Source organism: Bombina bombina, chromosome 1, assembly GCF_027579735.1.
Source record: "Bombina bombina isolate aBomBom1 chromosome 1, aBomBom1.pri, whole genome shotgun sequence".
NCBI classification, from domain to species: Eukaryota; Metazoa; Chordata; class Amphibia; order Anura; family Bombinatoridae; genus Bombina; species Bombina bombina.
In genome coordinates, this window is record NC_069499.1 from 199,177,852 (window position 1) to 199,203,621 (window position 25,770).

Sequence of the window (25,770 nt, forward strand, 5' to 3'; positions counted from 1 at the left end):
CTGTTTTCCCTTCTTCCCCTCTGAGGTATGATTTATGCAGCTTGACGGTTAGGATCCGGGTTCATGCTGGTCCTGTTGGGTTCGGTTCTGTCTTGTGGCTGTTTAGACACGTGGTGCCGCTCTGATTGGCTGGTCCGGTCGAGGTGCCAAGTGCTTATGTTATCATTTGTTTTTAATTTCAACTAAGCATTCTAGAGGACCTGTGGGCCTACAAGGCAGGTGTAGAGTTGGAGGGCTTAGCGCCTTCTTCCCGCAGAGTGAGCAGTTTGGCCTTTTTCTCCAACATAGGTGTGTCCGGTCCACGGCGTCATCCTTACTTGTGGGATATTCTCTTCCCCAACAGGAAATGGCAAAGAGCCCAGCAAAGCTGGTCACATGATCCCTCCTAGGCTCCGCCTTCCCCAGTCATTCTCTTTGCCGTTGTACAGGCAACATCTCCACGGAGATGGCTTAGAGTTTTTTAGTGTTTAACTGTAGTTTTTATTATTCAATCAAGAGTTTGTTATTTTAAAATAGTGCTGGTATGTACTATTTACTCTGAAACAGAAAAGAGATGAAGATTTCTGTTTGTAAGAGGAAAATGATTTTAGCAACCGTTACTAAAATCGATGGCTGTTTCCACACAGGACTGTTGAGAGGAATTAACTTCAGTTGGGGGAACAGTGAGCAGACTTTTGCTGCTTGAGGTATGACACATTCTAACAAGACGATGTAATGCTGGAAGCTGTCATTTTCCCTATGGGATCCGGTAAGCCATTTTTATTACAGAAAGAAAAAAAGGGCTTCACAAGGGCTTTTTAAGACTGTAGACATTTTCTGGGCTAAATCGATTTATATTTTATACTCCATAGCCTTGAGGAATTATTTTAATCTTGGGAATTATGTAAAATAACCGGCAGGCACTGTATTGGACACCTTATTCTCTAGGGGCTTTCCCTAATCATAGGCAGAGTCTATTTTTCTATTTGTCTCATTTTCGCGCCTGTATTGCGCACTTGTTTTTGAGAAGCATGACATGCAGATGCATGTGTGAGGAGCTCTGATACATAGAAAAGACTTTCTGAAGGCGTCATTTGGTATCGTATTCCCCTTTGGGCTTGGTTGGGTCTCAGCAAAGCAGATACCAGGGACTGTAAAGGGGTTAAATATAAAAACGGCTCCGGTTCCGTTATTTTAAGGGTTAAAGCTTCCAAATTTGGTGTGCAATACTTTTAAGGCTTTTAGACACTGTGGTGAAATTTTGGTGAATTTGAACAATTCCTTCATACTTTTTCGCAATTGCAGTAATAAAGTGTGTTCAGTTTAAAATTTAAAGTGACAGTAACGGTTTATTTTAAAACGTTTTTTGTACTTTGTTATCAAGTTTTTGCCTGTTTAACATGTCTGAACTACCAGATAGACTGTGTTCTGAATGTGGGGAAGCCAAGGTTCCTTCTCATTTAAATAGATGTGATTTATGTGACACAAAATTTAGAGAAAATGATGCCCAAGATGATTCCTCAAGTGAGGGGAGTAAGCATGGTACTGCATCATCCCCTCCTTCGTCTACACCAGTCTTGCCCACACAGGAGGCCCCTAGTACATCTAGCGCGCCAATACTCCTTACTATGCAACAATTAACGGCTGTAATGGATAATTCTATCAAAAACATTTTAGCCAAAATGCCCACTTATCAGCGAAAGCGCGACTGCTCTGTTTTAGAAAATACTGAAGAGCATGAGGACGCTGATGATATTGGTTCTGAAGGGCCCCTACACCAGTCTGAGGGGGCCAGGGAGGTTTTGTCTGAGGGAGAAATTTCAGATTCAGGGAAAATTTCTCAACAAGCTGAACCTGATGTGATTACATTTAAATTTATATTGGAACATCTCCGCGCTCTGCTTAAGGAGGTGTTATCCACTCTGGATGATTGTGAGAATTTGGTCATTCCAGAGAAACTATGTAAAATGGACAAGTTCCTAGAGGTCCCGGGGCCCCCCGAAGCTTTTCCTATACCCAAGCGGGTGGCGGACATTGTAAATAAAGAATGGGAAAGGCCCGGTATACCTTTCGTCCCTCCCCCCATATTTAAAAAATTGTTTCCTATGGTCGACCCCAGAAAGGACTTATGGCAGACAGTCCCCAAGGTCGAGGGGGCGGTTTCTACTCTAAACAAACGCACCACTATACCCATAGAAGATAGTTGTGCTTTCAAAGATCCTATGGATAAAAAATTAGAAGGTTTGCTTAAAAAGATGTTTGTTCAACAAGGTTACCTTCTACAACCAATTTCATGCATTGTTCCTGTCACTACAGCCGCGTGTTTCTGGTTCGATGAGCTAGAAAAGGCGCTCAATAATAATTCTTCTTCTTATGAGGAGATTATGGACAGAATTCGTGCTCTCAAATTGGCTAATTCTTTCACCCTAGACGCCACTTTGCAATTGGCTAGGTTAGCGGTGAAAAATTCTGGTTTTGCTATTGTGGCGCGCAGAGCGCTTTGGTTAAAATCTTGGTCAGCGGATGCGTCTTCCAAGAACAAATTGCTTAACATTCCTTTCAAGGGGAAAACGCTGTTTGGCCCTGACTTGAAAGAGATTATCTCTGATATCACTGGGGGCAAGGGCCACGCCCTTCCTCAGGATAGGTCTTTCAAGGCCAAAAATAAACCTAATTTTCGTCCCTTTCGCAGAAACGGACCAGCCCCAAGTGCTACGTCCTCTAAGCAAGAGGGTAATACTTCTCAAGCCAAGCCAGCCTGGAGACCAATGCAAGGCTGGAACAAAGGAAAGCAGGCCAAGAAACCTGCCACTGCTACCAAGACAGCATGAGATGTTGGCCCCCGATCCGGGACCGGATCTGGTGGGGGGCAGACTCTCTCTCTTCGCTCAGGCTTGGGCAAGAGATGTTCTGGATCCTTGGGCACTAGAAATAGTCTCCCAAGGTTATCTTCTGGAATTCAAGGGGCTTCCCCCAAGGGGGAGGTTCCACAGGTCTCAATTGTCTTCAGACCACATAAAAAAACAGGCATTCTTACATTGTGTAGAAGACCTGTTAAAAATGGGAGTGATTCATCCTGTTCCATTAGGAGAACAAGGGATGGGGTTCTACTCCAATCTGTTCGTAGTTCCCAAAAAAGAGGGAACATTCAGACCGATCTTAGATCTCAAGATCCTAAACAAGTTTCTCAAGGTTCCATCGTTCAAAATGGAAACCATTCGAACAATTCTTCCTTCCATCCAGGAAGGTCAATTCATGACCACGGTGGATTTAAAGGATGCGTATCTACATATTCCTATCCACAAGGAACATCATCGTTCCTAAGGTTCGCATTCCTGGACAAGCATTACCAGTTTGTGGCACTTCCGTTCGGATTAGCCACTGCTCCAAGGATTTTCACAAAGGTACTAGGGTCCCTTCTAGCGGTGCTAAGACCAAGGGGCATTGCAGTAGTACCTTACTTGGACAACATTCTGATTCAAGCGTCGTCCCTTCCTCAAGCAAAGGCTCACACGGACATTGTCCTGGCCTTTCTCAGATCTCACGGGTGGAAAGTGAACGTAGAAAAAAGTTCTCTATCTCCGTCAACAAGGGTTCCCTTCTTGGGAACAATAATAGACTCCTTAGAAATGAGGATTTTTCTGACAGAGGCCAGAAAATCAAAACTTCTAAACTCTTGTCAAATACTTCATTCTGTTCCTCTTCCTTCCATAGCGCAGTGCATGGAAGTAATAGGTTTGATGGTAGCGGCAATGGACATAGTTCCTTTTGCGCGCATTCATCTAAGACCATTACAACTGTGCATGCTCAGTCAGTGGAATGGGGACTATACAGACTTGTCTCCGACGATACAAGTAAATCAGAGGACCAGAGATTCACTCCGTTGGTGGCTGTCCCTGGACAACCTGTCACAGGGGATGAGCTTCCGCAGACCAGAGTGGGTCATTGTCACGACCGACGCCAGTCTGGTGGGCTGGGGCGCGGTCTGGGGACCCCTGAAAGCTCAGGGTCTTGGGTCTCGGGAAGAATCTCTTCTACCGATAAATATTCTGGAACTGAGAGCGATACTCAATGCTCTCAAGGCTTGGCCTCAGCTAGCAAAGGCCAAGTTCATACGGTTTCAATCAGACAACATGACGACTGTTGCGTACATCAACCATCAGGGGGGAACAAGGAGTTCCCTGGCGATGGAAGAAGTGACCAAAATCATTCAATGGGCGGAGACTCACTCCTGCCACTTGTCTGCAATCCACATCCCAGGAGTGGAAAATTGGGAAGCGGATTTTCTGAGTAGTCAGACATTTCATCCGGGGGAGTGGGAACTCCATCCGGAAATCTTTGCCCAAATTACTCAATTGTGGGGCATTCCAGACATGGATCTGATGGCCTCTCGTCAGAACTTCAAGGTTCCTTGCTACGGGTCCAGATCCAGGGATCCCAAGGCGACTCTAGTAGATGCACTAGTAGCACCTTGGACCTTCAAACTAGCTAATGTATTCCCGCCGTTTCCTCTCATCCCCAGGCTGGTAGCCAGGATCAATCAGGAGAGAGCATCGGTGATCTTGATAGCTCCTGCGTGGCCACGCAGGACTTGGTATGCAGACCTGGTGAATATGTCATCGGCTCCACCATGGAAGCTACCTTTGAGACGATACCTTCTTGTTCAAGGTCCGTTCGAACATCCGAATCTGGTCTCACTCCAACTGACTGCTTGGAGATTGAACGCTTGATCTTATCAAAGCGAGGGTTCTCAGATTCTGTCATTGATACTCTTGTTCAGGCCAGAAAGCCTGTAACTAGAAAAATTTACCACAAAATATGGAAAAAATATATCTGTTGGTGTGAATCTAAAGGATTCCCTTGGGACAAGGTAAAAATTCCTAAGATTCTATCCTTTCTTCAAGAAGGTTTGGAGAAAGGATTATCTGCAAGTTCCTTGAAGGGACAGATTTCTGCCTTGTCTGTGTTACTTCACAAAAAAGCCTTTGTTCAGGCTCTGGTTAGAATCAAGCCTGTTTACAAACCTTTGACTCCTCCTTGGAGTCTCAATTTAGTTCTTTCAGTTCTTCAGGGGGTTCCGTTTGAACCCTTACATTCCGTTGATATTAAGTTATTATCTTGGAAAGTTTTGTTTTTGGTTGCAATTTCTTCTGCTAGAAGAGTTTCAGAATTATCTGCTCTGCAGTGTTCCCCTCCTTATCTGGTGTTCCATGCAGATAAGGTGGTTTTACGTACTAAACCTGGTTTTCTTCCGAAAGTTGTTTCTAACAAAAACATTAACCAGGAGATAGTCGTGCCTTCTTTGTGTCCGAATCCAGTTTCAAAGAAGGAACGTTTGTTGCACAATTTGGATGTTGTTCATGCTCTAAAATTCTATTTAGATGCTACAAAGGATTTTAGACAAACATCTTCCTTGTTTGTTGTTTATTCTGGTAAAAGGAGAGGTCAAAAAGCAACTTCTACCTCTCTCTCTTTTTGGATTAAAAGCATCATCAGATTGGCTTATGAGACTGCCGGACGGCAGCCTCCTGAAAGAATCACAGCCCATTCCACTAGGGCTGTGGCTTCCACATGGGCCTTCAAGAACGAGGCTTCTGTTGATCAGATATGTAAGGCAGCGACTTGGTCTTCACTGCACACTTTTACTAAATTTTACAAGTTTGATACTTTTGCTTCTTCTGAGGCTATTTTTGGGAGAAAGGTTTTGCAAGCCGTGGTGCCTTCCATCTAGGTGACCTGATTTGCTCCCTCCCTTCATCCGTGTCCTAAAGCTTTGGTATTGGTTCCCACAAGTAAGGATGACGCCGTGGACCGGACACACCTATGTTGGAGAAAACAGAATTTATGTTTACCTGATAAATTACTTTCTCCAACGGTGTGTCCGGTCCACGGCCCTCCCTGGTTTTTTAATCAGGTCTGATAATTTATTTTCTTTAACTACAGTCACCACGGTATCATATGGTTTCTCCTATGCAAATATTCCTCCTTTACGTCGGTCGAATGACTGGGGAAGGCGGAGCCTAGGAGGGATCATGTGACCAGCTTTGCTGGGCTCTTTGCCATTTCCTGTTGGGGAAGAGAATATCCCACAAGTAAGGATGACGCCGTGGACCGGACACACCGTTGGAGAAAGTAATTTATCAGGTAAACATAAATTCTGTTTTTCTTTTGAGGCTTGAGGATTGTCTTTTGACTGGTCCTCGGCAGCTAGTAGTTTGAAGGGTAGTTCAACTGCCTTGCAGCGGTTGGGTTGCAGAATGTAACCAGCTGCAGCTGTTGGACATCGACTGTGTACTGTCTAACTGTTTTTTCTGAGACTTTTTGCTCTTCCTTTGCGGTTCCCTTTTAGGGGCCTGGGAGATGTTTGTTCCCTGTTAGGGATACTGGGTGTGGTCTCCTTGGGCTTGCTTGGGGTTCCTCCCGGAACTGGGGATGGTTTGCGCCCCTTTCTCCCTGTGATCATCCGCTTGTGCGGAGGTGATGTGGAGACCAGCCTTTACTTGAGTGGTTTTGACCTTGAGATATCCCCTTGCCTTTTTGTCCTGAGGCTGTTGGTGCGTCTAGAAGCTCTAGTGTCGTACAACTTTTACCGCCTTAGCTCCTTTGGAGAGTGGGACTTCGACAAGGGGTGGTCTATTTCTTTGGTCGGGACTTGCGAGTTTTTCTCGTTATCCGGATTGATCTGGATATTTTAATTAGTATTCCCTGTGGTCTGGGTTTTTATTCAGACGGGGTGTTAAAGGGACAGTCTACACCAGAATTTTTATTGTTTTAAAAGATAGATAATCCCTTTATTACCCATTCCCCAGTTTTGCATAACCAACACAGTTATAATAATATACTGTTAACCTCTGTGATTATCTTGTATCTAAGCCTCTGCAAACTGCCCCTTTTTTCAGTTCTTTTCACAGACTTGCAGTCTAGCCAATCAGTGCCTGCTCCCAGATATATTCACGTGCACGAGCACAGTGTTATCTATATGAAATATGTGAACTAACACCCTCTAGTGGTGAAAAACTGTTAAAATGCAATCTGAAAGAAGTGGGCTTCAAGGTCTAAGAAATTAGCATATGAACCTCCTAGGTTAAGCTTTCAACTAAGAATACCAAGAGAACAAAGCAAAATTGGTGATAAAAGTAAATTGGAAAATTGTTTAAAATTACATTCTCTATCGGAATCATGAAGGTTTATTTTGGCCTAGACTGTCCCTTTAAGTTTGCGGGTATTGTTTAAACAATTGGGGGGTTCGGACCTGTTCTCCCTGGGGCTTCCGGTTGCTGAGTTTCACTCAGCATTTTCCCTTGTGGATCCCGTTGTGGGGTGTTACTGGACCTTTAGACTCCATGGTTGGTTCGGGGTTCCCCATTTCCTGGAAACTTGGGCTATGTCCTTTTACTCTGATTAATTGACCTGGTCTTGGTTGGCCAGGTTTTCTTAGTGCCGTTGGTCATTGGGCTTGTTTTGCACCTTAGCTTGCTGTAGTATCCATTGAATTCTCTGCTCTGCAGGTGAATGGACTTGCAGTGTCACTGCTGCTACTATTGCACATTGGTTGCGTGTTAGCAGGCTAGTTTTTAGGGAAATCACTTTAAACAGGGCTCTACGTTAGCCTGTATCTTGTGGAAGGTGCTGCTTTTTGGCCCTTTCCCTTCTTGGGTAAGAGCTTTGTCTCCTTTTTTATGGAGATGTTGTCCTTTTTTCTTAGGGCTTCTCCTGGATCAGGAGATGGGACCTGTGAGTTTCCCTAGCTATGAGGGATATTTTCTCTGGGTTGTTACATTCCATTTGGAGTCTTGCTGGCTCTGTGTCAAGACTAAGTTGACTTTTTGCTAGATCCTTTGGGTCTATGGTCCTGTTGTCTGTTCTAAAGAGTCGGGTTGCAACCGTGCTGTGTTGGATTGGCTTTGACCATTCTTCCGCTTGTTTTTTAGCTGGTTTTGGGGTTCTTCTGTTTCCCTGTTTCAGACCTGCTGTTGCTGGGGCTGGCCCGGCTGGGAGTGGGTTCTGAAAAACGTCATCTACAAGATCTAGGTGGGCATAGTAGCTATTGCTAGCTCCCTAAGCTTACAAGCAGAGGGTCTAGGATTGCTCCACCTTGGGTTCTGGGTGTCACTTCTCTTTCTTGGGGGACCTCGTGGAGGTTACGATTCCCCATTTTTTGGAATTGCCTAGAGTGTGCCCTCTGTCTGGGAGTTGTCTTTTGCAATCTGTTCTTTTGCTGGCCGCTTTTTCTCTCAGCAAGTTTTCTCTGTGTCATCCTGAGGATGGCGGCGTGTTCTTGACTCAGGGTTTTTTCGTCTGGGTCTGTTACACATTTTTTTTGTGGCAGAAAACTTTAGTGTTCCAAGTTCGGACGATGTGAGGACTCAGTCTTCTGTTGTCTTTTGGTGCTTTTGCACGACGTTTGAGAGAAAGTTTATCTGTTTCTATACCCGGTCCTATACTTCTGTTTTTTTCTGGTGTAGGCGTAGTCACCCCTGTCTGTCGTGACCCATTTGGGCCCTTGTGAGCTGAGCTTACTCTGGGGGGTTTCCTTTATGGATTTTTGACCTTTTGGGTTTTTCCTTCGGTTCTTCTGGCCCTATCCCTTTGGGAGTTTAGGCTGGTGTTCCCTTCTTTAGTGAGTGGTGAGGGACCAACTGTTGGGCGACGGTGTCTCCTGGAGGCCTGTTGGCTCAGTTGAGTCAGATTTTGTGGTCTCTAGCTAGGCTCTGGACTACCTGCGGGTCAGTGTCCTCTGGGCTTTTCCTTTCAAAGTTTTCTCGGCTTCGGACGAAGCTGGGGTTTTTGTGGGCAGTGGTTTCAGGCTTGGTGCCCTCAGAAGGGGCTGCCTATTGTACCCTCCCGTCTTGGCATTCAGTGTCCTCTATAGCTTGGGTATTGTTTTTCCAAAAGTAATGAAACAGCTGTGTACTCTTTCCATTTAAGAAGAAAAACACAAATTATGCTTACCTGATAATTTTCTTTTGATGGAAAGAGTCCACAGCTCCCCACCCTTGATTTTTTTTTTTTTTTTATGTGGGGTGTCCTTATTTTATTCTTCTTGCACCTTTTCACCCTGATATTTCCTCTACTGTTCCTTGTTCCTCGGCAGAATGACTGGGGGAGTGGGAGGAGTATTTAAGCCTTTGGCTGGGGTGTCTTTGCCTCCTCCTGGTGGCCAGGTTCTTATTTCCAAAAAGTAATGAATGCAGCTGGGGAATCTTTCCATCAGAAGAAAAGAAAATTATCAGGTAAGCATAATTTATATTTTTCTACCAATAGGATGAGGCAAAGATTCCCAAACCCCAAGAACTTTAAAAAAAATCTACCACATAACTTAGTCTTTTTCCATCCTAATATGAGGAGAGTCCACGGCTTCATTCCTTACTTGTGGAAATACAGAACTTGGCCACCAGGAGGAGGCAAAGACACCCCAGCCCAAGGCTTAAATACCTACCCCATTCTCCTCATCCCCCAGTCATTCTTTGCCTTTCTTCACAGGAGGATGGCAGAGAAGTGTCAGAAGATTCAGAGTAGTCTCTTATGGAGGGTAGTACTCTTCAATATGGGACTAAATTTTTTTTATTTTTTTTTATTATGTATTAGTTCAGGATGACAATAATTAAAATAGTTACAATCGATACATCACTTAAACTACAAGTAAACGACATGATAAACTTTCGATGCAACAGATAACATCTCTCTGTTCCTTTTACATAACAAAGCGGGGAAAAGAAGATGGTGCCATCTTCGAACTATATTGGAGTAGAAAAAGGATAAAGGAGACATGTCAGATTATATCTGTAAGAGTAACACAGGCTCCTGTTCCCTTTAGGGCATGTCAGTTTTGCTTTTTTTTTTGTTGTAAAGGAAGTTCATATATCCCTGTGTCAGAGATCACACGACCTAAGAGTGGAAGGAAAGAAAAGATTGGAAAAGAAAAGAGAAGAAGAAAGAGAAAAAAAAGGGGGGGGGAGAAGGGTGAGGGAAAGTTAAGTGAGGTGGAGGGTGATGGCGGGGGAAGGGTAACATGTCAGGTTGCCAACGAGGCTAAAGCAGTGTGTTCATAGGTTCAAATAGTTTTATTCCATATTGCATTCATCATTTTGTAAGTGTCCAGTTTGTATGTTTTGAGATAGTGATATCTCTCAAGACATAGTAGTTCAGTTACCATGAGTCTCCACTCATCTATTGTAGGTACTATTTGGGATTTCCAATATTTAGGAATAAGTTTTTTGGCTGCTGTGATCATAATGAGCAGCAATGGTAGTTTGCCTAGTCCTGTCAGTTTGGGCAAAGAGAGGAATAAGATGGCATTTGGACTTGGAGAGACATGAGTTGACAATATTTCAGAGATAGCTAGAAAGATATCTCTCCAATATTCCTCCAATCTGGCACAAGACCACCAGATGTGGAGGAGGGTGCCTTCCTCTCCGCAACCTCTCCAGCATGTACTATTTAGTGCAGGGAATATTTTACATAGGCGGGAGGGGGTCAGGTACCAGCGGCAAGAAAGTTTCAGGTGAATCTCTTGCACTGTGGCCGATACCGATGCCTTTTTGGATAAACAAAAGGCTCTAGACCATGTCTCTACGTCAATGTCCTGACCAAGTTCACGGCTCCAGGAGTATGTGTATGATGGGAGGGCTAAGGTGTCTGGGCTGTTTAGTGTTTTGTAGAGCTTGGAGATTAGATGCCTAGAGGGTGTTAGTTGAATACAAAGTTTTTCGAAGGTTGTGGCTCTGCCCAACTCCTCCCTTTGTTTATGATGAGAGATAAAGTGTCTAAGTTGGTGGTAGTGCATCCAAGAGGAGAAAATCTCCCCATGGACTTCCGGGGACTGGAGTTTTAAGTAGTCTTGTCAGCCTCTCAGTGAGAGCATTGACGAATGTTAGGGTCTTTCTGCAAATCCATCCAGACTCGTATTAACAACTGCCTGCTTCTATCACTCAAGTCCATGTCAGGTGCGATGCTACAAGACTGTCAAACTTGAGAGGCTGTGTGTCTGTTCCACGGCAATGTTTCCGGTAAGATTGTTTCATTTTATATCATATGATAACGTAAAGAAGACAGGGTCACAGTGTTACTCCTTTATCTGTATACAATCAAGGGTTAATATCTCTGGAAGGGAATTATTGAACAAGGGATATTTATACATGATTTGCTTTATTATGTTGTATGATGCAACGTGTGAGATGAGGCTCTGGCAGATGTGAGAACATTCAGGTTTTACTTTTGTTTTTGGATAACTGCGCAGCTTGGTAGTTTGACGTGCTTTTTTTCCTGCAGCAGGGGCGGTCCTGCATGGCACTCCATGTGACCGGGTGTGGCCTCATTAACTTCCTCTTTCCTGACCGTGCAGTTTCTCTGCTGGGCTTGGGTCATAGGAGGTGGTGAGTGCCCCGGCTATTGGGGGTATAAAGGTGCCATTTACTTTTTCTATAGTCCATATTAAAAACGCACGCTATGGAGGACTCAGATTTGGGTAAAGAGGTAGTACCCTCTAACGCATCAAATACCTGTTTTTATTGTGAAGAGGCTACGGTATTACCCGCCTGCTCAATTATGTTCCACATGCCTTGATAAGGTAGTTATATCTAAAAAAACAAAACAAGATGTTTAGTACCACTGAGCCATCCACTTCTGAGGGGTCTCCTTCCCGTGAGGTGCGTTGTGCATATATGTTTAATAAAGTGTTGTTATTTCTTCTGTTATGTGTGATCAGTCCACGGGTCATCATTACTTCTGGGATATTATCTGCTCCCCTACAGGAAGTGCAAGAGGATTCACCCAGCAGAGTTGCTATATAGCTCCTCCCCTCTACGTCACCCCCAGTCATTCTCTTGCACCCAAAGACTAGATAGGAGGTGTGAGAGGACTATGGTGATTATTCTTAGTTTTTAGAACTTCAATCAAAAGTTTGTTATTTTACAATAGCACCGGAGCGTGTTATTACCCCTCTGGCAGAGTTTGAAGAAGAATCTACCAGAGTTTTTCTTATGATTTTAACCGGAGTAGTTAAGATCATATTGCTGTTTCTCGGCCATCTGAGGGAGGTAAAAACTTCAGATCAGGGGACAGCGGGCAGTTGAATCTGCATTGAGGTATGTAGCAGTTTTTATTTTCTGAATGGAATTGATGAAAAAATCCTGCCATACCGTTATAATGAACATGTATGTATACTCTACACTTTAGTATTCTGGGGATGGTATTTCACCGGAATTACTCTGTAAAAGTACATTAAACCTTTTATTAGGTATTTTTCATGTTAAACGTTTTTGCTGGAATGTAGAATCGTTTGCATTAATGAGGTACTGAGTGAATAAGTATTTGGGCATTATTTTCCACTTGGCAGTTTGCTTGTGTTAATTATGACAGTTTCGTTTCTCTCTCACTGCTGTGTGTGAGAGGGAGGGGCCGTTTTTGGCGCTCTTTGCTACGCATCAAAAATTTCCAGTCAGTTTTTCTGCATGATCCGGTTCATCTCTAACAGAACTCAGGGGTCTTCAAACTTCTTTGAAGGGAAGTAGATTCTCTCAGCAGAGCTGTGAGACTTATATAGTGCCTGTGATTTAAAACGTTGCTCTGTAATTTTTATGTTTAAAATTTAATTAGTGTTATTTTACTAATGGGAACAAACCTTTGCTAAAAAGTTGTGTTGTTTGTTAAGAGTGATGCTATAACTGTTTTTCAGTTCATTATTTCAACTGTCATTTAATCGTTTAGTGCTTCTTGAGGCACAGTACGTTTTTATTAAATAAAATTGTAACCGAGTTGCATGTTTATTGCCAGTGTGTTAAACATGTCTGATTCAGAGGAAGACACCTGTGTCATTTGTTCCAATGCCAAGGTGGAGCCCAATAGAAATTTATGTACTAACTGTATTGATGCTACCTTAAATAAAAGCCAATCTGTACAAATTGAACAAATTTCACCAAATAGCGAGGGGAGAGTTATGCCGACTAACTCGCCTCACGTGTCAGTACCTGCATCTCCCGCCCGGGAGGTGCGTGATATTATGGCGCCTAGTACATCTGGGCAGCCATTACAGATAACATTACAAGATATGGCTACTGTTATGACCGAAGTTTTGGCTAAATTACCAGAACTAAGAGGCAAGCGTGATCACTCTGGGGTGAGAACAGAGTGCGCTGATAATTCTAGGGCCATGTCTGATACTGCGTCACAGCTGGCAGAGCATGAGGACGGAGAGCTTCATTCTGTGGGTGACGGTTCTGATCCAAACAGATTGGATTCAGATATTTCAAATTTTAAATTTAAATTGGAAAACCTCCGTGTATTACTAGGGGAGGTCTTAGCAGCTCTCAACGATTGTAACGCTGTTGCAATACCAGAGAAAATGTGTAGGTTGGATAAATACTTTGCGGTACCGGCGAGTACTGACGTTTTTCCTATACCTAAGAGATTAACTGAAATTGTTACTAAGGAGTGGGATAGACCCGGTGTGCCGTTCTCACCCCCTCCAATATTTAGAAAGATGTTTCCAATAGACGCCACCACACGGGACTTATGGCAAACGGTCCCTAAGGTGGAGGGAGCAGTTTCTACTTTAGCTAAGCGTACCACTATCCCGGTGGAGGATAGCTGTGCCTTTTCAGATCCTATGGATAAAAAATTAGAGGGTTACCTTAAGAAAATGTTTGTTCAACAAGGTTTTATATTACAACCCCTTGCATGCATCGCGCCGATCACGGCTGCGGCAGCATTTTGGATTGAGTCTCTGGAAGAGAACCTTAGTTCAGCTACGCTGGACGACATTACGGACAGGCTTAGAGTCCTTAAACTAGCTAATTCATTCATTTCGGAGGCCGTAGTACATTTAACCAAACTTACGGCTAAGAATTCAGGATTCGCCATTCAGGCACGCAGGGCGCTGTGGCTAAAATCCTGGTCGGCTGATGTAACTTCTAAGTCCAAATTACTTAATATACCTTTCAAGGGGCAAACTTTATTTGGGCCCGGTTTGAAAGAAATTATTGCTGACATTACAGGAGGTAAGGGCCACGCTCTACCTCAAGACAAAGCCAAAGCTAAGGCTAGACAGTCTAATTTTCGTCCCTTTCGGAATTTCAAAGCAGGAGCAGCGCCAACTTCCACTGCACCAAAACAGGGAGGAGCTGTTGCTCGTTACAGACAAGGCTGGAAGCCTAACCAGTCCTGGAACAAGGGCAAGCAGACCAGTAAACCTGCTGCTGCCCCAAAGACAGCATGAACCGAGGGCCCCCGATCCGGGACCGGATCTAGTGGGGGGCAGACTCTCTCTCTTCGCCCAGGCTTGGGCAAGAGATGTCCAGGATCCCTGGGCGCTAGAGATCATATCTCAGGGATACCTTCTAGACTTCAAATTCTCTCCCCCAAGAGGGAGATTTCATCTGTCAAGGTTGTCAACAAACCAAATAAAGAAGGACGCGTTTCTACGCTGTGTACAAGATCTATTATTAATGGGAGTGATCCATCCGGTTCCGCGGTCGGAACAAGGACAAGGGTTTTACTCAAACCTGTTTGTGGTTCCCAAAAAAGAGGGAACTTTCAGGCCAATCTTGGATTTAAAGATCCTAAACAAATTCCTAAGAGTTCCATCGTTCAAGATGGAAACTATTCGGACAATCTTACCCATGATCCAAGAGGGTCAGTACATGACCACAGTGGATTTAAAGGATGCTTACCTTCACATACCGATTCACAAGGATCATTACCGGTATCTAAGGTTTGCCTTCTTAAACAGGCATTACCAGTTTGTAGCCCTTCCATTCGGATTGGCTACGGCTCCAAGAATCTTTACAAAGGTTCTGGGTGCCCTTCTGGCGGTACTAAGACCGCGAGGAATTTCGGTAGCTCCGTACCTAGACGGCATTCTGATACAAGCTTCAAGCTTTCAAACTGCCAAGTCTCATACAGAGTTAGTTCTGGCATTTCTAAGGTCGCATGGATGGAAAGTGAACGAAAAGAAGAGTTCTCTCTTTCCTCTCACGAGAGTTCCATTCTTGGGGACTCTTATAGATTCTGTAGAAATGAAGATTTATCTGACAGAAGACAGATTAACAAAGCTTCTAAATGCATGCCGTGTCCTTCATTCCATTCAACTCCCGTCAGTAGCTCAATGCATGGAGGTGATCGGCTTAATGGTAGCAGCAATGGACATAGTTCCCTTTGCACGCCTACATCTCAGACCGCTGCAATTGTGCATGCTGAGTCAGTGGAATGGGGATTACTCAGATTTGTCTCCCACTCTGAATCTGGATCAAGAGACCAGAAACTCTCTTCTATGGTGGCTTTCTCGGCCACATCTGTCCAGGGGGATGCCGTTCAGCAGGCCGGACTGGACAATTGTAACAACAGACGCCAGCCTTCTAGGTTGGGGCGCTGTCTGGAATTCTCTGAAGGCTCAGGGACAATGGAGTCAGGAGGAAAGTCTCCTGCCAATAAACATTCTGGAATTGAGAGCAGTTCTCAATGCCCTTCTAGCTTGGCCCCAGTTAAAGACTCGGGGGTTCATCAGGTTTCAGTCGGACAACATCACGACTGTAGCTTACATCAACCATCAAGGAGGGACAAGAAGCTCCCTAGCAATGATAGAAGTATCAAAGATAATTCGCTGGGCAGAGTCTCACTCTTGCCACCTGTCAGCAATCCACATCCCGGGAGTGGAGAACTGGGAGGCGGATTTCTTGAGTCGCCAGACTCTTCATCCGGGGGAGTGGGAACTTCATCCGGAGGTCTTTGCCCAAATACTTCAACGTTGGGGCAAACCAGAGATAGATCTCATGGCGTCTCGCCAGAACGCCAAACTTCCTCGCTACGGATCCAGATCCAGGGATCCGGGAGCGGTTCTGATAGATGCTTTGACAGCACCTTGGAACTTCAGGATGGCTTATGTGTTTCCACCCTTCCCACTGCTTCCTCGATTGATTGCCAAAATCAAACAGGAGAGAGCATCAGTGATTCTAATAGCGCCTGCATGGCCGCGCAGGACTTGGTATGCAGATCTAGTGGACATGTCATCCTGTCCGCCTTGGTCTCTACCTCTAAGACAGGACCTTCTGATTCAGGGTCCATTCAAACATCAAAGTCTAACTTCTCTGAAGCTGACTGCTTGGAAATTGAACGCTTGATTTTATCAAAACGTGGTTTTTCTGAGTCGGTTATTGATACCCTGATACAGGCTAGGAAGCCTGTTACCAGAAAGATTTACCATAAAATATGGCGTAAATACCTATACTGGTGTGAATCCAAAGATTACTCCTGGAGTAAGGTTAGGATTCCTAGGATATTGTCTTTTCTACAAGAAGGTTTAGAAAAGGGTTTATCGGCTAGCTCATTAAAGGGACAGATCTCAGCTCTGTCCATCTTGTTACACAGGCGTCTGTCAGAAAATTCAGACATCCAGGCCTTTTGTCAGGCTTTAGCTAGGATCAAGCCTGTGTTTAAAACTGTTGCTCCGCCATGGAGTTTAAACTTAGTTCTTAACGTTTTACAGGGTGTTCCGTTTGAACCCCTTCATTCCATTGATATAAAATTGTTATCTTGGAAAGTTCTATTTTTAATGGCTATTTCCTCGGCTCGAAGAGTCTGAGTTATCAGCCCTACATTGTGATTCTCCTTATCTGATCTTTCACTCAGACAAGGTAGTTCTGCGTACTAAACCTGGGTTCTTACCTAAGGTAGTCACTAACAGGAATATCAATCAAGAGATTGTTGTTCCATCCTTGTGTCCAAATCCTTCTTCAAAGAAGGAACGTCTTCTACACAATCTGGATGTAGTTCGTGCCCTCAAGTTCTACTTGCAGGCAACTAAAGATTTTCGCCAAACTTCTTCCCTGTTTGTCGTTTATTCTGGACAGAGGAGAGGTCAAAAAGCTTCTGCTACCTCTCTCTCTTTTTGGCTTCGTAGCATAATACGTTTAGCCTATGAGACTGCTGGACAGCAGCCTCCTGAAAGAATTACAGCTCATTCCACTAGAGCTGTGGCTTCCACTTGGGCCTTTAAGAATGAGGCCTCTGTTGAACAGATTTGCAAGGCTGCAACTTGGTCTTCGCTTCATACTTTTTCCAAATTTTTACAAATTTGACACTTTTGCTTCTTCGGAGGCTATTTTTGGGAGAAAGGTTCTTCAGGCAGTGGTTCCTTCTGTATAATGAGCCTGCCTATCCCTCCCGTCATCCGTGTACTTTTGCTTTGGTATTGGTATCCCAGAAGTAATGATGACCCATGGACTGATCACACATAACAGAAGAAAACATAATTTATGCTTACCTGATAAATTCCTTTCTTCTGTTGTGTGATCAGTCCACGGCCCGCCCTGTTTTTCTAAGGCAGGTACATATTTTTTAAATTATAATTCAGTCACCACTACACCCTTGGTTTCTCCTTTCTCGTTGGTCTTTGGTCGAATGACTGGAGGTGACGTAGAGGGGAGGAGCTATATAGCAACTCTGCTGGGTGAATCCTCTTGCACTTCCTGTAGGGGAGCAGATAATATCCCAGAAGTAATGATGACCCGTGGACTGATCACACAACAGAAGAAAGGAATTTATCAGGTAAGCATAAATTATGTTTTTTTTCTAATTTAATGTGAGGTGCGTTCCCTGCGGTCATCTCCTATTACACATGCAGCTTCCCATTGCACTACTAATCCCCCTTCGGGAGGGGCCCTCTTACCGCCAGACTTTTCTGAACAGTTGCAAACGGCAGTGTATGTGGCCTTTAGTGCTTTACCTCGCCCTGCTAAGCGCAAGCAAAAGGTTAAATACTGCTATCCTTCCCAGGGGTCATCTACCAACTTGTTGGATTTATCTGATACTAGATTATCTGCTGATTAAGACGCCTCTGATACTTCAGAGGAGGCTCTTTCTGGGTCAGAATCGGCGGCCTCTGGCAGCGGAGGAACCAGACTTTAGATTTAGGATTGAGCACTTGTGCTTTCTGTTAAAAGAAGTGTTGGCTACTTTAGAGGTTCCAGAACCTTAGTTACCTGAGGAACCTTCTATTCCTAAGCTTGATAAGGTTTGAGGACAGGGTGGTGCCACAGACTTTCCCGGTTCCTGTAAAGATGACAAATATTAAGAATGAATGGGATAGACTTGGATCCTCTTCCCCCCCCCCCCCTTTTTTTAAGAAATTGTTTCCGGTTCCTAACTCGCAACTAAAGTTGTGGGGGTCTGTCCCTAAAGTGGATGGAGCTATCTCCATGCTTGCTAAGCACACCACTATCCCGCTTGAGTATAGTTTGTCATTTAAGGAACCCATGGATAAGAAACTAGAAACTGTTAAGATGTTTTAGTACACAGGGTATTTATTTCAGCCTGCAGCTGCGGTTGCTGCGGTGGCTGGAGCCGCTACCTATTGGTGTGACTCTCTCTCGGAGATGATCGATGTGGAAACTCCACTCAATTAAATCCAGGATAGAATTAAGGCCTTGAGGATAGCTAATTCCTTTATCTGTGATGCAAACATGCAGATTATTCGCTTGAATGCTAAGACATCATGTTTTCCTATTCTAGCCCGTAGGGCTCTGTGGTTGAAGTCTTGGTCTGCTGACATGACTTCAAAATCTAGATTGCTTTCCCTTCCCTTTTAAGGGGAAGATTGTTTTCGGTCCAGGCCTGGACTCTATTATATCCAGGGTCACTATGGGCAAGGGTGCCTTTCTACTGCAGGATAAGAAGAATAAACCTAAAGGACAGGGTCCTAATTTTCGTCCCTTTCATTCGGATAAATCCCAACGCCAGCAGCCCTCCACGAAACCTGATCAGTCCAAGGGAACTTGGAAACCATCTCAATCTTGGAATAAATCCAAGCAGAACAAGAAGCCCACCGAGACCAAAACGGCATGAAGGGGCGGCCCCTGATCTGTCACGGGATTGTGTTGGGGCAGACTATCTCTTTTCGTGGAGGCTTGGAGAGGAGACGTGCAAGACCCTTGGGTTCTGGAGGTCATTGCTCATGGTTACAGGATAGGTTTCACATCTCATCCTCCCAGGGACAGATTCCTCTTATCAAACCTATCTTCAAGTCCAGAAAAATTAGATGCTTTTCTAGGACGCAAGAGGGATCTCACCTCACTAGGAGTAATTGTGCCAGTACCTCTAGCAGAGAGAAGTCTGGGGTACTACTCAAATCTTTTTGTGGTCCCAAAGAAGGGTACGTTTCGCCCGATTCTAGACCTAAAGTACTTAAACAAGTTTCTGTCGGTCCCATTGTTCAAGATGGAGACAATAAGATCTATTCTGCACCTAGTTCAAGAGGGTCAGTTCATGACTACGATTGACTTGAACGATGCTTACCTGCATATGCCAATACACAAGGATCACTTCAAGTACTTAAGATTTGCTTTTCTGGACCAGCACTTCCAGTTTGTAGCTCTTCCCTTTGGCCTGGCTACTGCTCCAAGAGTCTTTACGAAGGTTCTAGGGGCTCTGCTCGTGGTGGCGAGATCCAGAGGTATTGCAGTAGAGCCTTATTTGCACGACATCTTGTTCCAGGCTACTTTCTGCCAGCTGGCAGAGGACTATTCAAGAGCTCTTCTACTTCTTCAATCTCATGGGTGGAAAATAAACTTAGGAAAGAGTTCTCTGGTTCCCAGTACCAGAGTGGAATTTCTGGGCACAATAATAGACTCCATATCCATGAAGATATTCCTTACAGACCAGAGAAGTTGCAAAATTACTTCCAATTGTCTTGCCCTCCAGACCTCCTTAAGGCCATCTGTGGCCCGATGTATGGAGGTGATTGTGCTCATGGTGTCCAGCATAGATGTCATTCCATTCACCAGGTTCCATCTCAGACCTCTTCAGTTGTACATGCTGAGGCAATGGAACGGCGATCACTCGGATTTATCTCAGCAGATTTCTCTGGACAACCGGTCAAGAGAATCGCTGTCTTGGTGGCTCTGTCCAGATCGCCTGTCCCAGGGGACATTTTTCTTGAGACCATTCTTGGAGATTGTGACTATGGACGCGAGTCTCAGGATGGGGAGCTGTTTGGGATGCCAGGAAGGCACAGGACTGGTGGACTCAAGAGGAATCTCTTCTCCTGATCAACATTTTGGAACTTCGAGCGATTTTCAACGCTTTGAAGGCTTGGCCTCTTCTGGGTTCGTCCCAGTTTATCAGATTCCAATCGGACAACATTACCTCGGTGACTTACATCAGCCATCAGGGGGGGAACGAGAAGCTCCATAGCCATGAGGGAAGTATCTCGGATTCTGGAATGGGCGGAGGCCCTCCACTGCTTGCTGTCAGCGATCCACATTCTGGGTGTGGACAACTGGGAACTAGACTTTCTCAGCAGGCAATCGTTTCATCCGGGGCAATAGTCCCTCCATCCAGAGGTGTTTGCGGAGATTTGCAACAGATGGGGGACGCCGGAGAAAGGTCTCATGGCATCCAGACTGAATACCAAGCTACCCAGATACAGGTTGCGGTCCAGGGATTCACAGGCAGAACTGATGCCTTAGCAGTGCCTGATAGATGCCTTAGCAGTGCCCTGGGGGTTCAACCTAGTTTACATCTTTCCACCGTTACCACTTCTACCTCGATTAGTGGCCCACATCAAGCAGGAGCAAGCTTCGACTATTCTAATTTCTCCATCGTGGCTGCGAAGGATGTTGTTTGCAGACATAGTGGGTATGTCATCATCTCCTCCATGGAGGTTGCCTTGTCGCAGAGATCTGCTGGAACAGGGTCCCTTTGTTCATCAAAATCTAGATTCTCTGAGGCTGACTGCGTGGAGATTGAATGCTTAGTCCTAGTCAGGAGAGGGTTTTCTGAGAGAGTGATTGATACTCTCATTCAAGCTAGAAAGCAGTTCACCCGTCGCATCTACCATAAGCTGTGGAGGACCTACTTATTCTGGTGTGAAGAACGTGGATTCTCTTGGCATAAGGTCAAGGTATCCAGGATTCTTTCCTTTCTCCAAGAAGGTTTGGAGAAGGGACTTGCCGCTAGTCCCTTAAAGGGACAGATTTCGGCTCTGTGTTATTACACAAGAGGCTCTCTGAGCTTACTGATATCCAGTCTTTTGTTCAGGCTCTGTCCAGAATTAGGCCTGTGTTTAGACATTCCACTCATCCTTGGAGTTTAAATCTGGTTCTTAAGATTTTTCAGAGGGCTCAGTTTGAGCCCATGCATTCGGTTGACATTAAGTTACTGTCTTGGAAGGTTCTCTTTCTTTTGGCTATTGCCTCGGCACGCAGAGTCTCTGAAATGGCAGCCTTGCAATGTGAGCCTCCTTACCTAGTTTTACATGCTGATAAGGCTGTTCTTTGTACTGGGTTGGGTTTTCTCCCCAAGGTTGTGTCTGATCGCAACATTAATCAGGAGATTCTGGTTCCTTCCTTGTGTCCTAATCCTCCTTCGTCGAAGGAACAATTACTTCATAATTTGGACGTGGTTCGGGCTTTGAAATTCTATCTTCAGGCTACGAAGTATTTTAGGCAAACTTCGGCATTGTTTGTTGTCTATTCTGGGAAGCGAAGAGGGCAGAAGGCTTCTTCCACTTCCCTATCTTTTTGGTTGAGGAGCATTATCCGCTTAGTATATGAAACAGCAGTACACAAGCCTCCTCAGAGGATTACGGCTCATTCAACTAGAGCTGTGGCTTCTAATTGGGCCTTCAAGAATGAGGCCTCTATGGAGCAGATTTGTAGGGAGGCTTCCTGGTCCTCCTTACATACTTTTTCAAAGCTTTACAAATGTTGACGTTTTTGCTTCAGCTAAAGCAGCTTTTAGGGGAGAGGTTTTGCAGGCTGTGGTCAACTCAGAATAGGGTCCGCCTCTCTCTTCCTTTCCGTTTTCATTCAGTGTCCTTTAGAGTTTGGGTATATATTTCCACACGTAAGGAATGAAGCCATGGACTCTCCTCACATTAAGATTGAAAACATAAATTATGCTCACCAGATAATTTTCTTTCTATCTGTATGAGGAGAGTCCACGGCCCCCTGCCGGTTTCCAAAATTTATTTTTATTCTTCTGGCACCATTTATACCCTGATATTTCTCCTACTGTTCCTTGTTCCATCGGCAGCATGACTGGGGGATGAGGGAAGTGGGGGAAATATTTAAGCCCTTGGCTGGGGTGTGTCTGCCTCCTCCTGGTGGCCAGGTTCTGTATTCCCACAAGTAAGGAATGAAGCCGTTTACTTTCCTCATACAGATGGAAAGGAAATTATCTGGTAAGCATAATTTATGTTTTTTCTTTGCCTCTGCTGGAGGTGGTTGAAGAATGAAGATGTGCATGTGTTTTAAAGAGAAAGTGGTTTTTAGTCTGTTATGGCCCGGTTGCCCTCAGAGTACTGTGCTTGTCATAGGGATGTATTTGGGGTATGGCTTATGATACAATGGTTTTGCCTCATGGGCAATCCTTCATAAATCCTCTGTAATCGGTTGCAGGGACACGTCTTCTGCCTCCCTTTATAGATCTACATTATACTTCTATTCCATAACCTCTGCTGATATGTTTCATTACTGGTTTAGCTGTCCTCTACTTGTTTGTGGACGAGTGTCTCTGGGTGAGTATATTTTATTATTTAGCACATGTCTGCATGTTGATGTATGCACGACAGGTTAGCCCATGTATTTCTTGGTTATGCGTGCATCAGGTTTTTGGCCTGCTCTTTGCCTTTTTAACAGTTGTTTGGCGCTCGTTTGACCGGTAATGTTTTTCTACTATGCTCAGTTTGGGTTAGCGTGCATTGCTGTAAGCTGCTTCCCAGAGGTAGATTTTTTTTTTCTTCACCTTCTGTAAAAAAATTCTGCAAGTTAATTTACGTAGTTAAACTAAAGCGCCAGTTCAGTTGCAATGTGTTGATTAACTGGAGAATAAAACAATTTTTAAAGTTTTATAATATATTGAAGCAGTTGAAAATTGGATTGAAAATTTAGCTGCAGACAAAAAGGTAATAGTTATTATTTTAAATAAATATAGGCTATTAGTTGCAGTTTAGAACACAAAAACCCAGGCAACTTACAGGCAGGTGGGACAAACAAATGTTTTTGTTTTTTTTAATTATTTACAGTTTGGAATTTGTTTATATGTATGTTTATAAATATTTATTAATACAACTTTGATTTTGATTTTCTATTTTATTTCTTTGTACAGTTCAGTATATACTATTCAAAAATCTAACAGGATTTATCTTTCTGTTCTACAGAAAAACCATCACTGCTCTAGCCTTTTCCCCAGATGGGAAGTTCTTGGTCACAGGAGAGGTGTGTATTTAACCTGTAATGTGTACATGTGACATACTGTAGTGCAGTGTAGACGGAGGTCAATATAAACTGGCAGAGTAGAGCAGTGATTTTGCAGTCAAACTTTTCTGGGTAGCAATATGGAGAAAAAGAATGATGTATATAAAGCTTATATAACATTGTGAATGCCAGATAAATGTGCTTCCTGTTTGTTTATGGTTTCTATAAGTTTTGAATAAAATATTTCCTCAACTTACATTAAAGGGACATGAAACCCAACATTTTTATTTCATGTTTCAGATAGAGCATCCATTTTTAAACAACTTTCCAATTGACTTCTATTAACTAATTTGCTTTATTCTTATCTTTTGTTAATGAAGCGACACTGCACTATTGGGCGGTAGCTGAACACATCAGATGAGCCAATGAGAAGAGACATACATGTGCATCAACAAATCAGCTAGCTCCCAGTAGTGCATTGCTGCTTCTGAGCCTTATTGGGTATATTTTTCAACAAAAGGTACCAGGAGATTGAAGCAAATTAGATAATAGAAGATAAATGTAAAGTTGTTTATTGCATGTTCTATCTGAATCATGAAAGAAGAATTTGTTTCATGTTCCTTTAAGACTTTTTTTTTTATTTTTAACACACGCCCATTTGTGGCAGCCAATCCATCAATATCTTTATTTTTACCAAAACAGAACATTTTGAGCTAACTGACTTGTTTTATAAGGGGTACGAGCCTACAAGGTTATCTCAGGACTCCAGCAGCGAGGACAAAAAAGTTGTGTTTACACCAGTGTTTAGCATTTTCATCTTCGTTTTATCCAAGAATTTTACCAAGTGCAAGTGACGGATACTTTCTTGTGAAATAATAATTAAAACTTAATTTGGTGTATGGGAGTTGACAACGATTGTAGTAACCATATATTTGGAGAAGTATTTGCTGCATGCTGTGATTATCCCTCCCAGCATTACAGATGTGTTTTTTCCCTTTAGTTATTATCCAATCCCGTGTGGAATTTGTCTATTTATAGACTTCCCCAGATGTTGTGGAAGAGTTTATTAAAAAGAACATCTTGTGGAACAAATCACTGCAACATTTCACCACACATCTTAAAGGGATACTAAACTCAAATTTTTTTTCTTTCATGATTCAGATAGAGCATGCAATTTTAAGCAACTTTCTAATTTTAATCCTATTTTCCTTCGTTCTCTTGGTATCTTTAATTAAAAAAGCAGAATTGTAAGCTTAGGAGCCGACCCATTTTATGTTTAGAACCCTGGGTAACGCTTTCTAAATGGTGGCTACATTTAGCCACCAATCGGCAAGCGCTACCCAGGTGCTGAACCAAAAATGGGCCGGCAAATGAGCTTAAATTCCTGCTTTTCAAATAAAGATACCAAGAGAACAAAGGAAAATGTATAATATGAGTAAATTAGAAAGTTGCTTAAAATTGCTTTATCTCAGTGGTTTTCAAACCTGTCCTAAGGCCTCCCCAACAGTCCTGTTTTTCTGGATTACCTTGGATGAGAGCAGGTAAAATAACCACGTTTACTAATCAGCTGATTGTTTCACCTGTGCTCCAGTTCAGATATCCTCAAAATCTGGCCTGTTAGGGAGGTCTGAGGTTAGGTTTGAGAACCAGTGCTCTATCTGAATCATTAAAGAAAAAAGCTGGCTTTATTATCCCTTTAATTCTAGTTTGTATAAAATGTAGTTGGACAATATTTGGTGAATTGGTTTATTCTTTATATATGCAGATGTCTGTTGTATATGGAGATAGAGGTTTAGCTTCCTTTGTTAGTCTCTGTTAAAGGGACATGAAACCCACATTTTCTTTCTTTTATAATTTAGGTAGAAGATACAATTTTCAACAACTTTTCAGTTTACTTCTATTATTAAATTTAGTTTCATTCTCTTGGTATCATTTGTTGTAGGACCAGCAATGCACTACAGGTTTCTAACAGAACACATGGGTGAGCCAATGACAATCGGTGTATAAATATGCAGCCACCAATCAGCAGCTAGAACCTAGGTTCTTTGCTGCTCCTGAGATTTCCTAGATAAACCTTTCGGCAACGGATAACAAGAGAAGGAATTAAATAACAGAAGTAAATTGGAAAGTTGTTTAAAACTGTAAGCTCTGTCTAAATCATGAATGTCTAATTGTGACTTTACTGTCCTTTTAAAACGATGTACAACTAAAATATTGTTGCAAACCTTATTTAAACAATAACTGCAAGATCTGTTATGCTTATGATGTGGGTTGTTGGATCCTGCAGTTTCCTTACGGTTGTTTTTCTGATTGTACCTTTCTATACAGAGTGGCCACATGCCTGCTGTGCGGGTGTGGGACGTGGCAGAACGCACTCAGGTGGCAGAACTGCAAGAACACAAGTATGGTGTTGCCTGTGTGGCATTCTCTCCAAGCTCCAAATACATAGTGTCTGTTGGGTACCAGCATGATATGATCGTCAATGTGTGGTCATGGAAGGTGAGACTGCAGCAGAGTTAGTTGTATTGCCTGTTCTACTGTCTGTATTTTGTGCTGGCTGTATTAGCAATATTTTTATTAAACTGAGATGTGTGATATGATA

At 43.5% G+C, this 25,770-nt stretch overlaps 1 protein-coding gene across 2 annotated transcripts in view; it reads left to right on the forward strand.

Annotated features, from left to right (window-relative positions):
- Nucleotides 1-25,770, forward strand: part of MAPKBP1 (mitogen-activated protein kinase binding protein 1) — a 569,961-nt gene that overhangs the window by 338,942 nt on the left and 205,249 nt on the right. For both annotated transcript variants that reach the window (XM_053697823.1, XM_053697824.1), the window contains exons 5-6: nt 23,132-23,189; nt 25,497-25,667. In XM_053697823.1, coding sequence (XP_053553798.1) covers nt 23,132-23,189; nt 25,497-25,667 — 229 coding nt within the window. The remainder of the gene's footprint in view (nt 1-23,131; nt 23,190-25,496; nt 25,668-25,770) is intronic.